This window comes from Somniosus microcephalus, chromosome 13 (assembly GCF_052327205.1).
Source record: "Somniosus microcephalus isolate GS21.2 chromosome 13, FLI_Smic_1.0, whole genome shotgun sequence".
Classification (NCBI taxonomy): domain Eukaryota; kingdom Metazoa; phylum Chordata; class Chondrichthyes; order Squaliformes; family Somniosidae; genus Somniosus; species Somniosus microcephalus.
In genome coordinates, this window is record NC_140999.1 from 93,770,800 (window position 1) to 93,791,928 (window position 21,129).

General features: G+C 47.3%; 1 protein-coding gene across 1 annotated transcript in view; it reads right to left on the reverse strand.

Annotated features, from left to right (window-relative positions):
- The window catches only part of LOC147108494 (bone morphogenetic protein 7-like), a 107,442-nt gene that overhangs the window by 9,487 nt on the left and 76,826 nt on the right, over positions 1–21,129 (reverse strand). Inside the window, 2 exon segments of the mRNA XM_086004276.1 lie at positions 9,455–9,470; positions 14,822–14,853. Of these exon segments, the coding sequence (XP_085860402.1) occupies positions 9,455–9,470; positions 14,822–14,853 (48 nt within the window).

Genomic DNA, 21,129 nt, shown 5'->3' on the forward strand with positions numbered 1-21,129 from the left:
GGTATCAAAATGGCTGTCAGGCCTCATGGCAGAAGACAAAGACAGCCTGCCAGAATATCTCCCATCGCTGGCTGAAAAAAAGGATTTGAAAACACCAGCCTGTGTGAATATGTTGAAGTACTTGAAACTGTCAATCAACTGCAGTTTAGGAAGTTTCACTCACAGGATAAACGGTTGTTTGTTTATAGGCCCTCTACAATGTTGACTCAAGGGCTTAAGTACTTAAAGCTATCAATCAGTGGCAGTTGGGCAGTGACCGCAGGACAATGGATTGTTTACAAACCACTTGAGTGCTGTTGACTGAACACTTAAGGATTCAGTGGGACATTTCAAACTGGTCGCAAATTAGTTAAAATGAATGGTTAACACATTCAAACCCATTACATTCAATGGGGACAGTTCAGTCCCTTTTGTATAGCCCAGATACATCCAGATTTGGGCGCGAAGACAACGGCTCCCAATGGGGTATAAAGATAGCCCCTCAGGAAGCCATTCTCTCTCTCTCTGACACCTCGCCTCCGTGCCCTGCCTACAAGGGGAACAGCCCAACAGCCCGCCCAAAGAAGTGGAATACCAGCAGTTACTTTTGAATTACTGGGGTATCTCTACTTCGGGGCGGTGAAGAATCTAAGACAGACCGCAGGGGCACGGAGCAGGCATTCACTGGTGAGCATAAAACCTTCTGGCCCTTTACAAGGCAACCTAGATAGGTATTAGGGGTGGGAATTAAAGGGGGATTTCGTTAAATAGTAATTTTAGTCAATTTCCCCTCAATGTGTCCGTTTCTCCTCCCATTAAGCAAAAGTGTGCTGTATTAAGTAAAAGTACACTGTATTAAGTAAAAGTGTGCTGTATTAAGTAAAAGTATGCTGTATTAAGTAAAAGTGTGCTGTATTAAGTAAAAGTACGCTGTATTAAGTAAAGGTGAGCTGTATTAAGCAAAGGTGTGCTGTATTAAGTATAGGTGTGCTGTATTCACTATTATTTTCACTGTACAGCAATTTATTCTTTATTTCAATAAATACTGGTCTTCTTTACACCCAACCATGAGTCTCGTTTTGTCTACCTCACTACTGAAATAAGTCCGGTGGTCAGAACCAGAAAGGGGAGCAATTCGAAACTGCACCGGGCTCTGAAGCAGCTCAGATACTTCTGACTGGCCAGAGACAATAACCCCATTACACCAAAAACACCCCCTATAATTGCTACAAAATGGCGACCACGGCAGGACTGTCGGCAACAGTATGCGATGTAGCAGACGGTGGTCTGGGTCTGGAGAGAGCAGCAGTTATTGGTTTTCTTTTTATCCCACTGATTGGTTTGTGATTAGGTTCCCGCAAGCTTTGGGAAGTTAAAGCAGAGAGTTGGGATAGGGAAATGGAGATTGAAGAATACCAGGCCAAGATAGAGTGCCTGTTGGACCAGCTTAGCGAGGGCAAAAGCCACACGAAGTACGAATTAGAGTACCTGAAGTGCCTAGTTGCAGAGGCTAAGAGCAATGAGATGAGGGTGCGGAAGGAGAATGCCCGCCTCATACAAGAAGTAAAAGAGCAGGAGGAAAAGGTTAGGGAGGTAAAGGCACCGTATAAGCTGGCCTGTGACCAAGGGTTTGAGGAAGCAGAACATGGCCCCTGTAGGGAAGAGATAGAAAGCTTGAATATGGCTTTAAAGAGGGCAAAGGGGATGATATGTCTTATCAGCCTGAAGACAGGTCAGTCGGACTTTACCGGCAACCCAAATAGAACCGTCCCACAGGCAACACCCAGAACAAGGTTGGTTAGGGAATCAGAGGTCCCACAACCGCCACCCACAGCTCCGAGCTTTCAGGAGCTCTGGCAGCAAAGGGGGGTGGAGGATGAGGTGGTAGAGGAAGCACAGCAGGCCCCGCTAGATAGGCCGGGACCAGGATCAGTGTACCACCTCCGACAACGGAGGTACGGTCCGCCCGTTGATGAAGATGACCCAGGGGCCATCCAGAATCAGTTTGTGGTGCCGTATGGCACCCACCAGCTCAGGGACATGGTTAGCCACATCCCCAAGCTCGCTAAAAAGGGAGACCCCTCACTGCACTTCAGGGAGATAGAACAGGCAGCTTGTGTTAATGACTGCGATGGCGCAGAGCAAGCAAAAATGCTGCTGTTTTCCCTCGGAGGCGATCTCCTCCAGGCCCTATCTGGCGAGTGCAAAAGGGGGCAGAAGGATTATGAGGATCTGAAGAATGAGATATTGGAGGCCATGGGACTCAATGACGGTAGTCCGTTCACCCGGGTAGAAAGAACGGTGCAGCTCAGAGGGCAGTCCCCGCAGGCGTTCGCAGACAGGCTGTAGCCAGTCTACCAGAGCGCATGCCTGGGAATGCCTGGGCGGGCAGCACTGAACCCAGTCCAATTGACTCACTGGCTCCGTTGTCTTATGATAAAAAGCCTACCCCAGATCCAAGCCCAGGTCACGGCTTGGTTTGACCCCCAAAACCCCCAGACCACCGAAGAAGCGGTGATCTGTCGGCTCACAGTAGCCTTTAGAAACATGAGGTGTATCGAGGTGCCCCAACCCAAGGGAAAAGACCATGAGGTTAAACCTGGGAGCCAGAGTAAGGAAGAGTGGCACCAGGAGGAGAACCGTCCCTCCCAGGCTAGGTTAAATTGCTATGGGTGCAGGAAAGACGGTCACTGGAGAAAAGACTGTAAGAATCCCTGGAAGGATAACAAGGGAAAGGATCCCACAGCCCCAGCCCAAAAGGCAGGGCCAGATATCCCTCCTGCTGCGATCGAGTCATTTTTACAGTCCCTACGGTCTCTTCTGACTGGCCAGGGGAGAGCAGCAGCCACCACCGGTGCTTTGACCCCGTCTGTCCCATCCCACTCCCAGCAATCACTAGAGCCAGCGCAGCCTGTCGACCTGTGTCCCCGCAAAAATGCTGAGGGGAGCAGGCCCTACGATAAGATGGGGTGAAGATGGTGCAGGGGAGATATTCAGTGGATACTGGAGCTTCCAGCATGGTGGTCCACTCAGAAGACCTGACCAATTCACTCCGGTCTAACAAGGTCCCAGTTAACTTAATGGGACCCACAGGGAAACGGGCAGCTGGGATTGAACCTGAGGTCAGAAATCCTCAGCCCGCAGCGGGTACAAGCTCACAGGCTGCACAGGCAGGCGCTGTGGCTTGTGTTAGGGGAGGAGCCATTCATGACCAGTGTAAGTTGTTTAAGCAGGGGGACAGGGAAGGAGAGTTCTCGGACCCCAGTAGAGCAGGCCCGGTAGCAGCAATCCGGGACAAGGGAGGCACACAGGGGATAGTTTTGGCCCTGGACCAAAAGCAGGTCCAAGCCCAAGATTCCGCCTTTAAGGCCGCCCTGGTAAGGGAAAAAGATTTAGAACAGGGTTACTGGCAGGCTGCCAGTTATATTAAACAATGCAGTTGTTAAAGCCGGAGGCAGGGAAACGGGCAGCTGGGATTGAACCTGAGAATAGAAATCCTCAGCCTGCAGCGTGTACTCTCACACAGACTGCACACACAGGCACAGTCGCGGCGTGAGAGGAGAAGATCCCCAGCACTTGGCCCAAGCGATTCCCCCTCTCTTATGGGACTCCAGGGAGGAGCCTGAACCAGGTTTTAGACCTGTAGGGGAAGACTCCCAGCCACCGGCAGCCGGTGGCAAGGGATTGCCTGTCCCCAGCCCAGGTTTGGGAAGGGAGGGACCCAAGGGAGAAGGTCCCCAGCCAGCAAGGAGTGTGACCCGAGCTAAGGGTCCGCTCGCCAGGGTAGCCCCACCAGCGACGCTTCCCTAGGAGGTCTCTTCGGGTACCCCAGCCCAAGAAAGTATGGTCACCAGCTTTCCAGTGGAATAGGGCGGTCTCCCGAGTCAGGGAGAAGCCAAAAGACAGAAGTCCCCAACCCGCAGCCATAAGCTGCGAGGGACCAGAAGTTGGGATCAGTCCAGCTTCGCTGCAGGCAGTAGCCTGCAACAGTCCAAACAGGGATTAGGCTGGCTGCCCGGAGATGGGCGGTGCTTGTATATAGCTTTGTTTAAGTAACGTGTACAGAGGATTAAGTTAGAATGTGTTAATTTTAATCTTATATTGCAATTCGGTAGTGTTAATTATTAGAGTAGAAGTTTTAAGTATGATACCGTTCCAAAATGTTGTCTATGTGAGCCAAGGTCGCGGGGCACGATCACATTCCCCCGAGCCAGGGAACCTGGCTAGATGTTTTTTTTAAAGTCTTTTTCAGAGTTTCGGGAGGTGCATGTTAGATCTGTGATTCTGAGAGTATGATTTTTTCAATAACCACACGGATGCTGTAACTTAACAATCAACAGGTATTTACTGGAGTAGGGTAGTCTCAAGACTGGCAGTACAGAGGCATGCTCAAGGCTTATATACAGGTGTGGTCACTGCCGGTACTACAGTATACAGGAGCTGTAAAAGTAGTTCTCTCTTAAAGGTACATACACTAAAATTCCTCCCCTTTTAGATTAGCAGTACCCATAATATTCAAATAACAATTAACACTTTAACATGTACATTAAACAACAATAGTCCATATATAGATTCAGTCTTTGGGGCGGCTTCCTGATCCTTTCGGGATAGCGCCTTTCCTGAGGTTCTTGTTCTTGGTGCGGAGGCAATTCTGGCCCCTTTTCGTCGGTTAGTTCATCGGTTTCCACTGCTACTGGTTCTGAGGTAGATGCTACCGGTATGTTGGGTTCATCCCCAGGTACTCGAGACATGGGGTTGATTCGTTCCTGTGACGCTAAGATCTGATCGACGTGGCGTCTCACAATGTTCTCCCCAACATCCACTGTGTACATTAATGGTCCCTGCCTTGTGCATATCGTTCCGGGTTGCCATTTCTCTGTTCGGTAGTCACGGGCCAAGACTGGTTGTCCTACATTGAAGCTCCTTGTCGGCTTCTCATTGATGTGCTGGAATTGTTTATCCTCAACATTTCTTCGCACATTTGGTCTGAGCAAATCCAGACGAGATCTCAACCTTCGGTTAAAGAACATCATGGCCGGGGTCTGGTTGGTGACTGCATGTGTCGCATTTCTGTAGGCTAATAGGAAATTGTCCACCTTATGCTGTAGTGGAATTTCATCATTGCACATGGCCTTCATCGCCTTTTTAAAGGTTTGTACGAATCTCTCAGCCAATCCATTTGTGGCTGGGTGATACGGGATGGATGTGTAATGCCTGACCCCATTCCTTCTCATAAATTTCCAAAACTCTTCGGACATAAACTGTGGTCCATTATCAGAGCAAATCTGCTCTGGCAAGCCGTTCCTGGCAAACATGGTCTGTAGGACTGCAATCATTTTCTCTGTAGTGGTTGAGGAAATTTTTATCACCTCAGGCCATTTCGAGTGAGCATCCACTGCTATTAAGAACATTGAGTCCATGAATGGACCAGCAAAATCAATGTGCACCCGTTGCCATGGAGAGGAGGGCCACTCCCATGGGTGTAGAGGGGCATGTGGTGGTGCATTTTGGAACTTCTGGCATCCTGAGCAGCTCTTGGTTAGGTCCTCGATTTGTTGATCGATCCCCGGCCACCACACATAAGCCCTAGCAAGGCTTTTCATTTTCACCCCTCCCAGATGACCTTCATGAAGCTCATTTAGCACTCTCTCCCTTAACTTGGGTGGAATCACCACTCGGGATCCACACATCACTGTCCCCTGGAAGACTAACAGCTGTTCTCTTCTGGATGAGAATGCTGGCAACAGTGAGTCGCCATGTGTTGGCCATCCCCTCACTGTCAAATCATATACCCGAGACAGTGTCGGATCATTGCGGGTCTCCTTCTCTATATCCGCGTTCGTTACTGGCAATCTTTCAATTATTGACGAATAAAATATCTCGATCGGGTCCTCTGCTGGTGCTTCCTCCACAGTAGGCAGTGGCAGGCGTGATAGCCCATCAGCGTTTCCATGCTGTTTCGTGCCTTTATATTCTATTTCATATTGATTCGCCCCTAGAAACAGGGACCATCTTTGTAACCGTTGTGCAGTCATCACTGGAACGCCCTTCTTAGGATTAAAGATGGAGACAAGTGGTTGGTGGTCAGTCAGCAAGGTGAACTTCTGCCCATGCAGATAGTGGTTGAATTTTTTTACTCCCCATACTAGGCTGAAGGCCTCCCTGTCAATCTGGGCGTAGTTGTGCTCGGCTGAGGTTAGTGACCGAGACGCAAAGGCTACTGGCCTCTCCAACCCGTCTGGGAATTTGTGCAACAGCACCGCTCCAATACCATAGGGTGATGCATCACATGCCAAACGAATTGGTAGTGCTGGGTTGAAATGGGCCAACACCTCTTTTGATGTGATCAATTCTTTACACTTCTGGAAAACTCGTCTACGTTCATCATTCCACTTCCATGGTACCCCTGTTTGCAGTAGGGTGTTCAGTGGGTGTAATACCGTGGACAAATTTGGTAAGAACTAATGGTAGTAGTTTACCAGCCCGAGGAACGACCTCAGTTGTGACACATTTTCCGGTGCTGGAGCCTTGACTAATGCCTCAATCTTTTCAGGGGACTTATGTAACCCCTCTTCATCGATGACGTGGCCACAATATGAGATCTGCTTCTGGAAAAACTCGCACTTGTGGCGATTAGCTCGGAGCCCATATTCCTTTAATCTGGTGAGCACCTTCTCCAAGTTGGCGAGGTGATCACTGTCATTTTCACCCGTGACCAGGATGTCGCCCAAATAACACTGGGTCCCTGGAATCCCTTGCAGGACTTGATTCATCGCCCTTTGCCAAATAGCCGGAGCCGATGCTACCCCGAACACCAGCCGGTTGTATTGATAGAGACCTTTATGAGTGTTGATCGTGAGGTATTGTTTCGAGGCTTCTTCTTCCTCCATTTGCAAGTACGCCTGGGCTAGATCAATTTTGCTGAAGCGTTTACCTCCAGATAGTGAGGCAAAAATATCCTCAATTCGTGGAAGCGGATATTGTACCGTGTGAAGGACTGGGTTCACTGTCACCTTAAAATCCCCACAGATGCGGACCTTCTTTGGTTCCCCAGGCGTATTACTCAATGACCTCTTCATTACAGGAACGATGGGTGTAGCCCACTCACTCCAGTCTACTTTGGACAGTACTCGTGAATGTTCCAACCCTTCCAGCTCTGCTTCGACGGCTGGTCTGATCGCATAAGGCACTGGTCTGGCCTTAAGAAACTTTGGGCTTGCATTTTCCTCTATTATAATCATTGCTGTTATGCGTTTTAGTGTTCCGAGTCCCTCCTGGAACACTTCTTTTGCGTCAGTTAGAATTTTTGACAGTCGTCCAGGTGTGACGTCGTCATCCTTTTTGGCCTCAACCGTCAGTGCCTGTATGGAATGCCAATCTTATTGTATCTTCCGGATCCATTCACGTCCTAGCAGTGGTGGTCCTCCATCTGGCAATACATATAAGTCCATTTTAGGTATTTCCTGGCCTTTGTATATCACTTTCACCCTTATTTTTCCTTTGTGGTAGACTTTTTGCCCCGTGTACGTCTTCAAGACAATCTCTGTAGCTTTCAAGGGTATATGTGAAAATAGCCGCTTGTAGTCCCTTTGGTTTATGACTGTTAGGGCTGATCCTGTGTCCAATTCCATTTTCACTTGGACTCCGTCTATCTTGAGTGTAACCCAGATAGTCTGGTGATCCTCCATTTTGGTTACCTTATGTAGTTTCAGACAACCCAGCTCCTTGCTTCCGGAGTCTGTGTCACTTTTCTGTTCATCTGAACTACTGGCCATCACCTTGTGTACCTTTTTGTACTTCTCCTGTGGAGATTTCTTGCTGTTGGTTTTCTTCCCAGACCTGCAGACTCTTGCCATGTGTCCTGCTTTTCCACACTGTCTGCACACTTGGTCCTTGAACCAACACTCCTTCTGGTCGTGTGTTGTTCTGCCGCAGCGATAACACTTCCCTGTTCCATAGGACATTTCATTGGTGCCATATTCTTGCGGTCTCCATTGTATCTCTGCAGTGCACCTTGTGGCTGCTTCGTGTGATACTGCCATACTGAAAGCCTTGTCCAGCGTAAGATCCTTTTCTGATAGAAGCCGTTTCTGTGTTCCTTCACTTTGAAGCCCACACACAAACTTGTCCCTTAATGTATCTGCTAGTCCCACTCCAAACTGGCAGTGTTTCGATAGCTTGCGCAGTTCCGTTAAGTACTCAGCATTGCTTTCGTCTTTGTGTTGGTTCCTTTTATGGAACTTAAATCGTTCTGCTATCAGCAGCAGTGTGGGGTTTAAGTGGTCCTGTAGGATTTCTACTATGCTTTCGAAATTCTTATTCACAGGCTTCTCTGGGGTTATTAGGTTTTGCAGTAACCCATAAGTTTTTGCACCCATGGAATTTAACAAAACCAGTGCTTTCCTAGCATCTGGCACTTCATTCGCCCTGCAGTACACCTCAATACGTTCCACATATGTCGCCCAATCTTCGACTTCATTGTCGAACGTAGAGATACTGCCACTCTTCGGCATCCCTGGGTGTGATTTAACTGTCAAAAATGGCGTCTCCCACACTTTCCCTTCTTCTCCGCTGGCACAAAATGGCATCTCCCGCGCTTTCCTTTCTTCCCGCGCTTGCCCTTCTTCTCTACTGCGGCTTCTAAAAATAGCGTCTCCCGCGCTCTTCCTTCTTCTCTGCAGCTCAATGACGTCTCCCGCGCTCTCCCTTCTTCTCCACGTGGACACTGTCCAGCCCTTGAGCCCTGGCTGCGCTCTGCGCGTTTTTTTTCTGCGCGCCTTTCCCGTTTCCGCTGCTTGGTCCTGAACCCGGCTGCTGCTTTACCCTCTCTCTCTCCGTTTTGTTTTTCCTCGACGCCGCTCGGTTTCCAACCCCCGGCTGCGCCCTGTGCGCTTCACCCTCTATCTTACCCCGTCGACGCTGCTCGGCTTTTTCTCTGCCATCGGTCGGCTCCAGCTGCCGCTGTGCGGGAAGGGTCTGCGCTGTACCTGGTACCTGTCGTCAGTCTGTTGCTGATCATCGTGGCTCGGGAACCAAGCCCGGCTCTCCACAGCCTCCCCTGCGATGTTCACTCTCCGCTGGACGACTGGGCGGTTGCTCGTGGTCGACGCCCGTGTTTCTGGCCTCGACTTTCTTCCACCGCCCTTCCGGAGCGAATCCTCGAAGGGAAATGCAGAGTTGCAGGTAAATTCGAATCAACACTTGTCGCCACTGTTAGATCCATGATTCTGAGAGTATGATGTTTTTCAATAACCACACGGATGCTGTAATTTAACAATCAACAGCTATTTACTGGAGTAGGGTAGTCTCAAGACTGGGGGTACAGAGGCATGCTCAAGGCTTATATACAGGTGTGGTCACTGCCGGTACTACAGTATACAGGAGCTGTAAAAGTAGTTCTCTCTTAAAAGTACATACACTACAGTGCAGAGGACCATCGTGTCTTTGGATGCTCGGGGAAGGGAGCACCCCTAGCCCATGAAGGGAGGGGTCTGCAGGAGGCAGATGCCCACAGCTATTAAACTGTTATTGGAAATCCAGATTAAGATTAAGAGTTTTCAAAAAGCCTGTTAATTATTTTATATTTTCTATTATGTACTGGTCCCAACTCCGAAGGAAATAATGTGTGAATTTAGTTCCTAGCTGCGAAATTGTACTACGTGTTTAGAGTTAATTGAACAAATTGCATATGCCTATGAATTATTGTGTCCATAGATTGTGAAAGTTTGAAATACATTTATGGCTGAAGAATGGTGCCATTTATTAAAGTGTCCAGCAATTGCATTATAAAAAAAAAGGAAGCTCATTTTCTTCCATTTGTATTTTTATCAGATATGTTTTGGCTTGGTGGTAATCCCATTAAAGATGTTGTATCATGTTAAAACTATGTCACAAGTGGTGCAGGGGCATTGGGCCCCCTCCATGTTTGAATTATTGTAACTAATCATGTTTTTCTTTCGATAGATGCCTACCGTATACTACGATTCTCTCTGGGTAGGGGAGATGGAGGTGTCGGGGATCAGAGATAGATATAGATAAGTATGAGGGAAGGTTGTTTGTGGGGGTCAGAAATTATTGCTCACCTTTAAACAGAATACTACAAGCAAGTTTTAGTATCCGATGGGGGACTGTAAGGTTCGCAAGAATTTCGGAAAATTTCTACAGCCCCCGAAGATTATTTTTTTGATTAAAGAAAACCTGGGTGGAATATACCTTAAAAACCCAGGGTATCAAAATGGCTGTCAGGCCTCGTGGCAGAAGAAAAAGACAGCCTGCCAGAATATCTCCCATCGCTGGCTGACAAAAGGATTTGAAAACACCAGCCTGTGTGAATATGTTGAAGTGCTTGAAACTGTCAATCAACTGCAGTTTAGGAAGTTTCACTCACAGGACAAAGGGTTGTTTGTTTATAGGCCCTCTACAATGTTGACTCAAGGGCTTAAGTACTTAAAGCTGTCAATCATTTGCAGTTGGGCGGTGACCGCAGGACAATGGATTGTTTACAAACCACTTGAGTGCTGTTAACTGAACATTAAGGATTCAGTGGGACGTTTCAAACCAGTCGCAAACCAGTTAAAATGAATGGTTAACATATTCAAACCCATTGCAGTCAATGGGGACAGTTCAGTCCCTTTTGTATAGCCCAGATACATCCAGATTTGGGCGCAAAGACAACGGCTCCCAATGGGGTATAAAGATAGCCCCTCAGGAAGCACTTCTCTCTCTCTCTGCCGCCTTGCCTCAGTGCCCTGCCTACAAGGGGAACAGCTCAACAGCCCACCCAAAGAAGTGGAATACAAGCAGTTACTTTTGAATTACTGGGGTATCTCTACTTCGGGGCGGTGAAGAATCTAAGACAGACCGCAGGGGCACGGAGCAGGCATTCACTGGTGAGCATAAAACTTTCTGGCCCTTTACAAGGCAACCTAGATAGGTATTAGGGGTGGGAATTAAAGAGGGACTTTGTTAAATAGTAATTTTAGTCAATTTTCTCTCGATGTGTCCGTTTCTCCTCCCATTAAGCAAAAGTGTGCTGTATTAAGTAAAAGTACGCTGTATTAAGTAAAAGTGTGCTGTAATAAGTAAAAGTACGCTGTATTAAGTAAAAGTGTGCTGTATTAAGTAAAAGTACGCTGTATTAAGTAAAGGTGTGCTGTATTAAGCAAAGGTGTGCTGTATTAAGTATAGGTGTGCTGTTTTCGCTATTATTTTCACTGTACAGCAATTTATTCTTTATTTCAATAAATACTGGTCTTCTTTGCACCCAACCACTGTAGTGTATGTACCTTTAAGGGGAGAACTACTTTTTACAGCTCCTGTATACTGTAGTACCGGCAGTGACCACACATGTATATAAACCCTGAGCAGGGATCTGTACGGTTAGTTTTAGATTAACCCTCATCCAGTAGACACCTGTTGATTGTTCCCTGCAGTCTCTTGCCTAGTTATTGAAGGACACACAACATCAAGATACACGGATCTAACATTGGCGACGAGAAGATTCAAACCTACCTGCAACTCTGCATCACCTCCCAGGGATTCGCTCCTGGAGAACAGTGAAAGAAGAAAGCCGAGTCCAGAAGCACGGGCGTCGACCAGCCAGCGGGGACTTGAGCATCGCAGGGGTGGCTGTTGAGAGCTGGGCTTGGTTCTCCAGTCATGGTGGTCCAGCGAAATGGGCTGGCAACAGGTACGGAGAAGACCCTTCCCGGACAGCGGCGGCTAGAGCCGACCGATGGCACAGAAAAAGGCCGAGCAGCGTCGACGGGAGAAGAGAGAGCGTAGAGCGCACAGGGCGCAGCCGGTGTTCAGGACCGAGTGGCATCGACGGGAGAAGAGAGAGGTTAGAGTGCACAGGGCGCAGCCGGTGTTCAGGACCAAGCGGCGTCAACAAGAGCGCACAGGGTGCAGCCGGTGTTCAGGACTGAGCAGCGTCAATGAGAGAGAGCAGAGCATAGCCGGTGTTCAAGGGCCGAGCAGTGTCAACGAGTGAGAGAGGCGCGCAGGAAGACGCACAGCATGCAGCCGGTGTTCAAGGGCCGAGCAGCGTCAGCGGGGAAGAAAGGAAAACGCACAGAGCACAGCCGGTGTTCAAAGGCCGAGCAGCGTCAGCGGGGAAGAAAGGAAAGCGCGGGAAAATGCCATTGTGAGCCACAGTGGAGAAGAAGGGAGAGCGCGGGAAAACGCCATTTTGAGCCAGTTTAACCACACCCAGGGATGCCGAAGAGTGGCAGTGTCACAGCGTTCGACAATGAAGTCGAAGATTGATCGACATATGTCGAACGCATAGAAGTGTACTGCAAGGCGAATGAAGTGCCAGATGACAGGAAAGCGCTGGTATTGTTGAATTCAATGGGTGCAAAAACGTATAGCTTACTGCGAAACCTAGTAACCCCAGAGAAGCCAGTGGAAAAGGATTTTGAAAACAGCGTGTCAATCCTACAGGACCACTTAAACCCCACACCGCTGCTGATAGCAGAAAGATTTAAGTTTCACAAAAGGAACCAGCATAAAGATGAAAGTAATGCTGAGTATTTAATGGAACTGCGCAAGCAATCGAAACACTGCCAGTTTGGAACGGGACTAGCAGATACTTTAAGGGACAAGTTTGTGTGTGGGCTTCAACGTGAAGGAACCCAGAAACGGCTTCTATCAGAAAAGGATCTTACGCTGGACAAGGCTTTCAGCATGGCAGTATCACATGAAGCAGCCACACGGGGCGCTGCAGAGATACAATGGAGACTGCAAGAATATGGCACAAATGAAATGTCATACGGAACAGTGAAGTGCTATCGCTGCGGCAGAACAACACACGACCATAATGATTGCTGGTTCAAGGACAAAGTGTGCAGACAGTGTGGAAAAGTAGGGCACATAGCAAGAGTCTGCAGGTCGGGAAAGAAAACCAGCAGCAAGAAATCTCCACAGGAGAAGTACAAAAAGGTACATAAGGTGACGGAGAGTAGTGCAGACGAACAGAAAAGTGATACAGACTCCGGAAGCAAGGAGCTGGGTTGTCTGAAACTACATAAGGTGATCAAAACGGAGGATCACCAAACTATCTGGGTCACGCTCAAGATAGCCAGAGTCCAAGTGAAAATGGAATTGGACACAGGATCAGCCCTAACAGTCATAAACCGAAGGGACTACAAGCGGCTATTCTCACATATACCCTTGAGAGATACAGAGATTGTCTTGAAGACATACACGGGGCAAAAAGTCTACCCCAAAGGAAAAATAAGGGTGAATGTTATATAAAGGGCAGCACGGTGGCATAGTGGTTAGCACTGTTGTCTCACAGCGCCAGAGACCCGGGTTCGAATCCGGCCTCGGGCGACTGTCTGTGTGGAGTTTGCACATTCTCCCCGTGTTTGCGTGGGTTTTCTCCGGGTGCTCCGGTTTCCTCCCACAGTCCAAAGATGTGCGGGTTAGGTTGATTGGCTATGATAAATTGACCCTTAGTGTTAGGGGGTTAAATACATGGGGTTACAGGGATAGGGTGGGATATGTGTTGGTGTAGGGGTTACAGGGATCGGGTGGGATATGTGTCGGTGCAGGCTCGATGGGCCGAAATAGCCTCTATCTGCACTGTGGGGTTTCTGTGATTCTGTGATTGTGATAACGGCAAGGAAACACCAAAAATGGACCTATATGTATTGCCAGATGGAGGACCACCACTGCTAGGACGTGAATGGATCCGGAAGATACAGCTAGATTGGCATTCCATGCAAGCACTGACTGTAGATGCCAAAAAGGATGATGACGTCACACCTGGACGACTGTTAAAAAGCTAACTGGCGCACAAGAAGTGTTCCAGGAGGGACTCGGAACACTAAAAGGCATAACAGCGATGATCAAAATAGAGGAAAATGCAAGCCCAAAGTTTTTTAAGGCCAGACTGGTGCCTTAAGCAATCCGCCCAGCCGTCGAAGCAGAGCTGGAAGGTTTGGAACGTTCAGGAGTACTGTCCAAAGTGGACTGGAGCGAGTGGGCTACACCCATCGTTCCTGTAATGAAGAGGTCGTTGAGTAATATGCCTGGGGAACCAAAGAAGGTTCGCATCTGTGGGGACTTTAAGGCGACAGTGAACCCAGTCCTTCACACGGTACAATATCCGCTTCCGCAGATTGAAGATATTTTCGCCTCGCTATCTGGAGGGAAACGCTTCACTAAGATTGATCTGGCCCAGGCATACCTGCAAATGGAGGTAGAAGAAGCCTCGAAACAGTACCTCACGATCAACACTCATAAAGGTCTCTAACAATACAACCGGCTGGTGTTCAGGGTAGCATCAGCTCCGGCTATTTGGCAAAGGGCAATGGATCTAGTCCTGCAAGGAATTCCAGGGACCCAGTGTTATTTGGACAACATCTTGGTCACGGGCGAAAATGACAGTGATCACCTCGCCAACCTGGAGCAGGTGCTCACTAGATTGAAGGAATATGGGCTCCGAGCTAATCGCCACAAATGCGAGTTTTTCCAGAAGCAGATCTCGTATTGTGGCCACGTTATTGATGAAGAGGGGTTACATAAGTCCCCATAAAAGATTGAGGCAGTAGTCAAGGCTCCAGCACCGGAAAATGTGTCACAACTGAGGTTGTTCCTCGGGCTGGTGAACTACTACCATAAGTTCTTGCCGGATTTGTCTACAGTACTACACCCACTGAACACCCTACTGTAAACGGGGGTACCATGGAAGTGGAATGACGAATGTAAATGAGCTTTCCAGAAGTGCAAAGAATTGATCACATCGAAAGAGGTGTTGGCTCATTTCAACCCAGCACTACCAATTCGGTTGGCGTGTGATGCATCACCCTATGGCATTGGAGCAGTGCTGTCGCACAAATTCCCGGACGGCTCGGAGAGGCCGGTAGCCTTTGCGTCTCTGTCACTAACCTCAGCCGAGCATAACTACGCCCAGATTGACAGGGAGGCCCTCAGCCTAGTGTGGGGAGTGAAAAGTTCAACCACTATCTGCACGGGCAGAAGTTTACCTTGCTGACTGACCACCAACCAATTTAATCCAAAGAAGGGCGTTCCGATGATGACTGCGCAACGGCTACAAAGATGGTCCCTTTTTCTAGGGGCGAACCAATATGAAATCGAGTATAAGGGCACGAAACAGCATGGAAATAATAAGGGGAACAAAGCACTAGTGGGCATAGTCTATAGGTCTCCGAACAGTTGCAACTCTGTTGGATGGAGTATCAATCAGGAAATAGTTGAGGCTTGTAATAAGGGAGCATCTATAATTATGGGGGATTTTAACTATCATATTAATTGGACAAATCAAATTGGGCAGGGCTGCCTTGAGGATGAGTTCATTGAGTGTATTAGGGATGGGTTTCTTGAGCAGTATGTAACTGAATCGACCAGGGGGCAAGCAACCTTAGATCTGGTCCTGTGTAACGAGACAGGACTAATTAAAAATATCCTAGTAAAGGATCCCCTTGGAATGAGTGACCATAACATGGTTGAATTCCATATTCAATTAGAGGGTGAGAAGGTTGGATCTCAAACAAGCATGCTAAGCTTGAATAAATGAGACTATGAATGTATGAGAGCGGAATTGAGTAGTGTGGATTGGGAAAATAGATTAAAGGGCAAGACTATACATGATCAGTGGTGTACATTTAAGGAGTTATTTTACAACTTCCACAAAAAATATATTCCACTGAGAAGAAAAGGGTGTAAAAGAAAAGACAGCCATCCGTGGCTAAGTAAAGAAATTAAGGATAGTATTCGACTAAAAACAAGGGCATATAAGGTAGTCAAATCTAGTGGGAGGATAGAGGATTGGGAAAACTTTAAAAGACAGCAAAAAATAACAAAAAGATTGATTAAGGAAGGGAAGATAGATTATGAAAGTAAATTAGCAAAAAATATAAAAACAGATAGTAAGAGTTTTTATAGTTATATAAAAAGAAAAAGGGTGGCTGAAGTAAATGTTGGTCCCTTAGAGGATGAGACCGGGAAATTAATGGTGGGAAATATGGAGATGGCAAAAACACTGAATGAATATTTTGTATCAGTCTTTACAGTAGAAGACACTAAGAATATCTCAACACTGGACAAACAGGGGGCTATAGGGGGGGAGGAGCTAAACACGATCAAAATCACTAAGGAAGTGGTACTCGCTAAAATAATGGGACTCAAGGCGGATAAATCACCTGGACCTGATGGCTTGCATCCTAGGGTCTTGAGGGAAGTGGTGGTAGGGATTGTAGATGCATTAGTAATAATTTTCCAAAACTCCCTGGACTCAGCAAAGGTCCCGGCAGACTGGAAAACTGCTAATGTAATGCCCTTATTTAAAAAGGGCAGTAGACAGAAGGTTGGAAACTATAGTCCGGTTAGCCTAACATCTGTGGTAGGTAAAATATTGGAGTCCATTATTAAGGAGACAGTAACAGGACATTTGGATAATCATAATTTAATAGGACAAAGTCAGCATGGTTTTATGAAGGGGAAGTCATGTTTGACAAATTTGCTGGAGTTCTTTGAGGAAGTAACATATAGGGTGGATAAAGGTGAACCAGTGGACATAGTGTATTTAGACTTCCAAAAGGCATTTGACAAGGTGCCACACAAAAGATTATTGCTTAAGATAAAAAAATCACGGGATTGGGGGTAATATTCTGGCATGGATAGAGGATTGGCTATCTAACAGAAGGCAGAGGGTTGTGATAAATGGTTCATTCTCAGACTGGCAATCAGTAACTAGTGGTGTTCCACAGGGGTCAGTGCTGGGTCCCCAACTCTTTACAATCTATATTAACGATTTGGAGGAGGGGACCGAGTGTAACATCTCAAAGTTTGCAGATGATACTAAGATGGGAGGGAAAGTAGTGAGTGAGGAGGACACAAAAAACCTGCAAGGTGACATAGACAGGCTAAGTAAGTGGGCAGAGATTTGGCAGATGGAATACAATACTGTAAAGTGTGAGGTTATGCACTTTGGCAGGAAAAATCGTAGAGCAAGTTATTATCTTAATGGCAAGAAACTTGAAAGTACTGAAGTACAAAGGGATCGGGGGTTCCTGGTGCACGAAACTCAAAAGGTTAGTATGCAGGTGCAGCAAGTGATTAAGAAGGCCAATGGAATGTTGGCTTTCATTGCTAGGGGGATAGAATATAAAAATAGGGAGGTATTGCTTCAGTTGTACAAGGTGTTGGTGAGACCGCACCTGGAATACTGCATGCAGTTTTGGTGTCCATACTTAAGAAAAGACATACTTGCTCTCGAGTCAGTACAAAGAAGGTTCACTCGGTTAATCCCGGGGATGAGGGAATGGACATATGAGGAGAGGTTGAGTAGATTGGGACTCTACTCATTGGAGTTCAGAAGAATGAGAGGCGATCTTATTAGTAGACAAGATACAAGATAGTAGACAAGATACTCCTGCAGAAATCAGTTTCTTCTGCATCTCATAGAATCATAAAAAGTTATTGCACGGAAGGAGGCCATTTCGACCCATCGAATCCGCACCGGCCAACAAAGAGCTATCCAGCCTAATCCCACTTCCCAGCTCTTGTTCCGTAGCCCTGCAGGTTAGAGCATCCCAAGTGCACATCCAAGTTCTTTTTAAATGTGGTTAGGGTTCCTGCCTCTACCATCCTTTCAGGCAGTGAGTTCCAGACCCCCACAACCCTCTGGGTGAAGAAATTTCCTCTCAAATCCCCTCTAAACCTTCCATCAATTACTTTAAATATGTGCCCCCTGGTTTTTGACCCCTCTGCTAAGGGAAATAGGTCCTTTCTATCCACTTTATCTATGCCCCTCAAAATTTTATACACCTCAATAAGGTCTCCCCTCAGCCTCCTCTGTTCCAAGGAAAACAGACCAAGCCTATCCAGTCTTTCCTCATAGCTAAGATTCTCTACTCCCGGCAACATCCTTGTAAATCTCCTCTGTATCCTCTCTGGTGCAATCACATCTTTCCTGTAATGTGGTGATCAGAACTGCACGCAGTACTCTAGCTGAGGCCTAACTAGTGTTTTATACAGTTGAAGCATAACTCCCCTGCTCTTGTATTCTATTCCAAGGCTAATAAAGGAAAGCATTTTGTATGCCTTAACCACCTTATCTGCCTGGCCTGCTACCTTCAGGGATCTGTGGACATCCACTCCAAGGTCCCTTTGTTCCTCTACACTACTCAGTGTCCTCCCATTTAATGTGTATTCCCTTTCCTTGTTAGCCCTCCCCAAATGCATTACCTCACACTTCTCCGGATTGAATTCCATTTGCCACTGTTCTGCCCACCTGACCAATTTACTGATACCTTCCTGCAGTCTACTGCTTCCTTCTTCAGTATCAACCACACAGCCGATTTTAGTATCATCTGCAAACTTCTTAATCATTTCCCCTATTTTCAAGTCTAGATCATTGATATATACCACAAAAAGCAAGGGACCTAGTACTGAACCCTGTGGAACCCCACTGGAAACAGCCTTCCAGTCACAAAAACACCCATCAACCATTACCCTCTGCTTCCTGTCTCCGAGCCAGTTTTGAATCCAACTTGACACTTTTTCTGGATCCCATGGGCTTTTAACTTCATGACCAGTCTGCCATGTGGAACCTTATCAAAAGCCTTGCTAAAGTCCATATACACTACATCAAATGCACTACCCTCATCTACCCTCCTTGTTATCTCCTCAAAAAATTCAATCAAGTTTGTCAGACACGACCTTCCCTTAACAAATCTGTGCTGACTATCCGTGATTAATCCGTGTCTTTCTAAATGAAGATTCATCCTGTCCTTCAGAATTCTTTCCAATAATTTTCCCACCACCGAGGTTAGGCTGACTGGCCTGTAATTACTCGGTCTATCCTTTTCTCCCTTTTTAAAACAAGGGTACCACATTAGCAGTCCTCCGGCACCACACCTGAAGCCAGAGAGGATTGAAAAATGATGGTCAGGGCCTCTACTATTTCCTCTTTTGCTTCGCTTAACAGCCTGGGATACATTTCATCCGGGCCTGGGCATTTATCCACTTTTAAAGCTGCTAAACCCCTTAATACTTCCTCTCTCACTCTGTTTATTACATCTAATATTTCACACTCCTCCCCCCGATAGCAATGTCTGCTTCACCTCTCTCCTTTGTGAAAACAGACGCAAAGTATTAATTAAGAACCCTACTGACATCTCCCGCCTCCTCACACAGATTACCCTCATGATCTCTAATAGGCCCTACCCTTTCTTTAGTTATCCTCTTACTCTTAATATATTTATAAAACATCTTTGGGTTTTCCTTGATTTTACTTGCCAAGAATTTTTCATGCTCTCTCTTTGCTTTCCTAATATCTTTTTTAATTGTACCCCTGCACTTTCTGTACTCCTCTAAAGATTCTGGAGTATTTAGCCCTCGGTATCTGTCATACGCCTCCCTTTTTTTCTTTATCCTACCCTGTATGTCCCGAGACAGCCAGGGGGCTCTAGATTTGTTCGTCCCACCTTTAAGGGCACATATTTGGTCTGAACCCTCTGGATCTCCTCCTTGACTGCCTCCCGCTGCTCTGACACTGATTTACCTTCAAGTAGCTGTTTCCAGTCCACTATGGCTAAATCCCCTCTGAGGTTAGCAAAATTTGCTTTTCCCCAATTTAGAATTTTTATTCCTGGTCCATCCTTGTCCTTTTCCATAACTACCTTAAATCTAATAGAATTATGGTCACTAGCATCAAAATGCTCCCACACTGATACGTCTTCTACCTGCCCAGCTCCATTCCCTAAAACTAAGTCAATAACCTGTACATTGACTTCCACCTAGATGTGGTGAAGAGGCTTGTGTGCCTCTATGACCTGAAGAGGTACACTGATGGTAGTTCTGCTACCAGTAGGCTCATTTATGTTGGGAGGGTCAAAGGGCAGTGGCCAGACAAATAGCAGTCATGTTTGGAAATAGCTGGCCATTGTCCAAGGTAAAGTGTTCTTGGAGTTTCTGTCAGTGTTAATGGCCAACTGTTGTTCTTTGGCTTGTTGGAGCACCAACTAAGGGGCAAGAGGTTGAAACTGGCTCAATCAGCGAATGTGAGAAGGATATGAGAAGAAGACTCACAAAACCGCAGGCTGAGGGATGCTAGGAGCCATATCTTTGAGCCTACTGTAATGTATATACCTTTAAGGGGGGAACTATCTTTTACAGCTCATGCATACTGCAGTACCAGCAGTGACCACACCTGTATATAGCACTGAGTAGTAATCTGTACAGATCAGTACAGTGTGAGCCACATTGAGTAAACACCTGTTGTACCGTTCTCCTGCAGTCTGTGTCTTATTATACACGGACACAACATTGGCGACAAGGCAAGTTCGAACCTACCTGCAACTCTGCATCACCTCCCAGGGATTCGTTCCTGGAGATCAGTGGATTGGAGGTCAAGGCCAGAGACTCGGGCGTCGACCACGGGCAACCGCCCAGTCATCCAGCAGAGACTCGAGAATTGCGGGGGAGGCTGTCGAGAGCCAGGCTTGGCTTTCCAGTTGAGGTGGTCCAGCGAAACGGGCTGGCAACAGGTAGTGCGCAGACCCTTCCCGGACAGCGGCGGGCTAGAGCCCGACCGAGCGGCACAGCAAAGGGCCGAGCAGCATCGACGGGGGGGAGAGAGAGAGGGCAGAGTGCACAGGGCGCAGCCGGTGTTCAGGGGCTGATCAGCGTCGAAGAGAGGGAGAGGGTCGCGCAGAAACCCGTGAGGTGCCGCCATTGCCACGAGGACCGCCGAGAGCAGCATTGGCAGCAGCGCAGGAGAAGTGCGTGAAACCTACAGGGTGCCGCCATTGCCACGAGAACCGCCGGGAGCGGCGTTGGTAGCAGCGGGGGAGGAAGGAAAGCGCGGGAGACGCAATTTTAAGCCATTGGGAGACGCCATTTTAAACCACACCCAAAATGCCGAAGAGTGGCAGTATCACCACATTTGACAATGAAGTCGAAGATTGGACTACATATGTCGAACGAATAGAGGTATACTGCAAGGCAAATGAGGTGTCAGATGACAAGAAAGCGTCGGTATTGTTAAATTTAATGGGTGCAAAGACGTATGGTTTATTATGAAATCTAGTAACCCCAACGAAGCCAATGGAAAAGAGTTTGGAAGACATAGTAACGATACTACAGGAACATTTAAACCCCACACCGCTGCTGATAGCA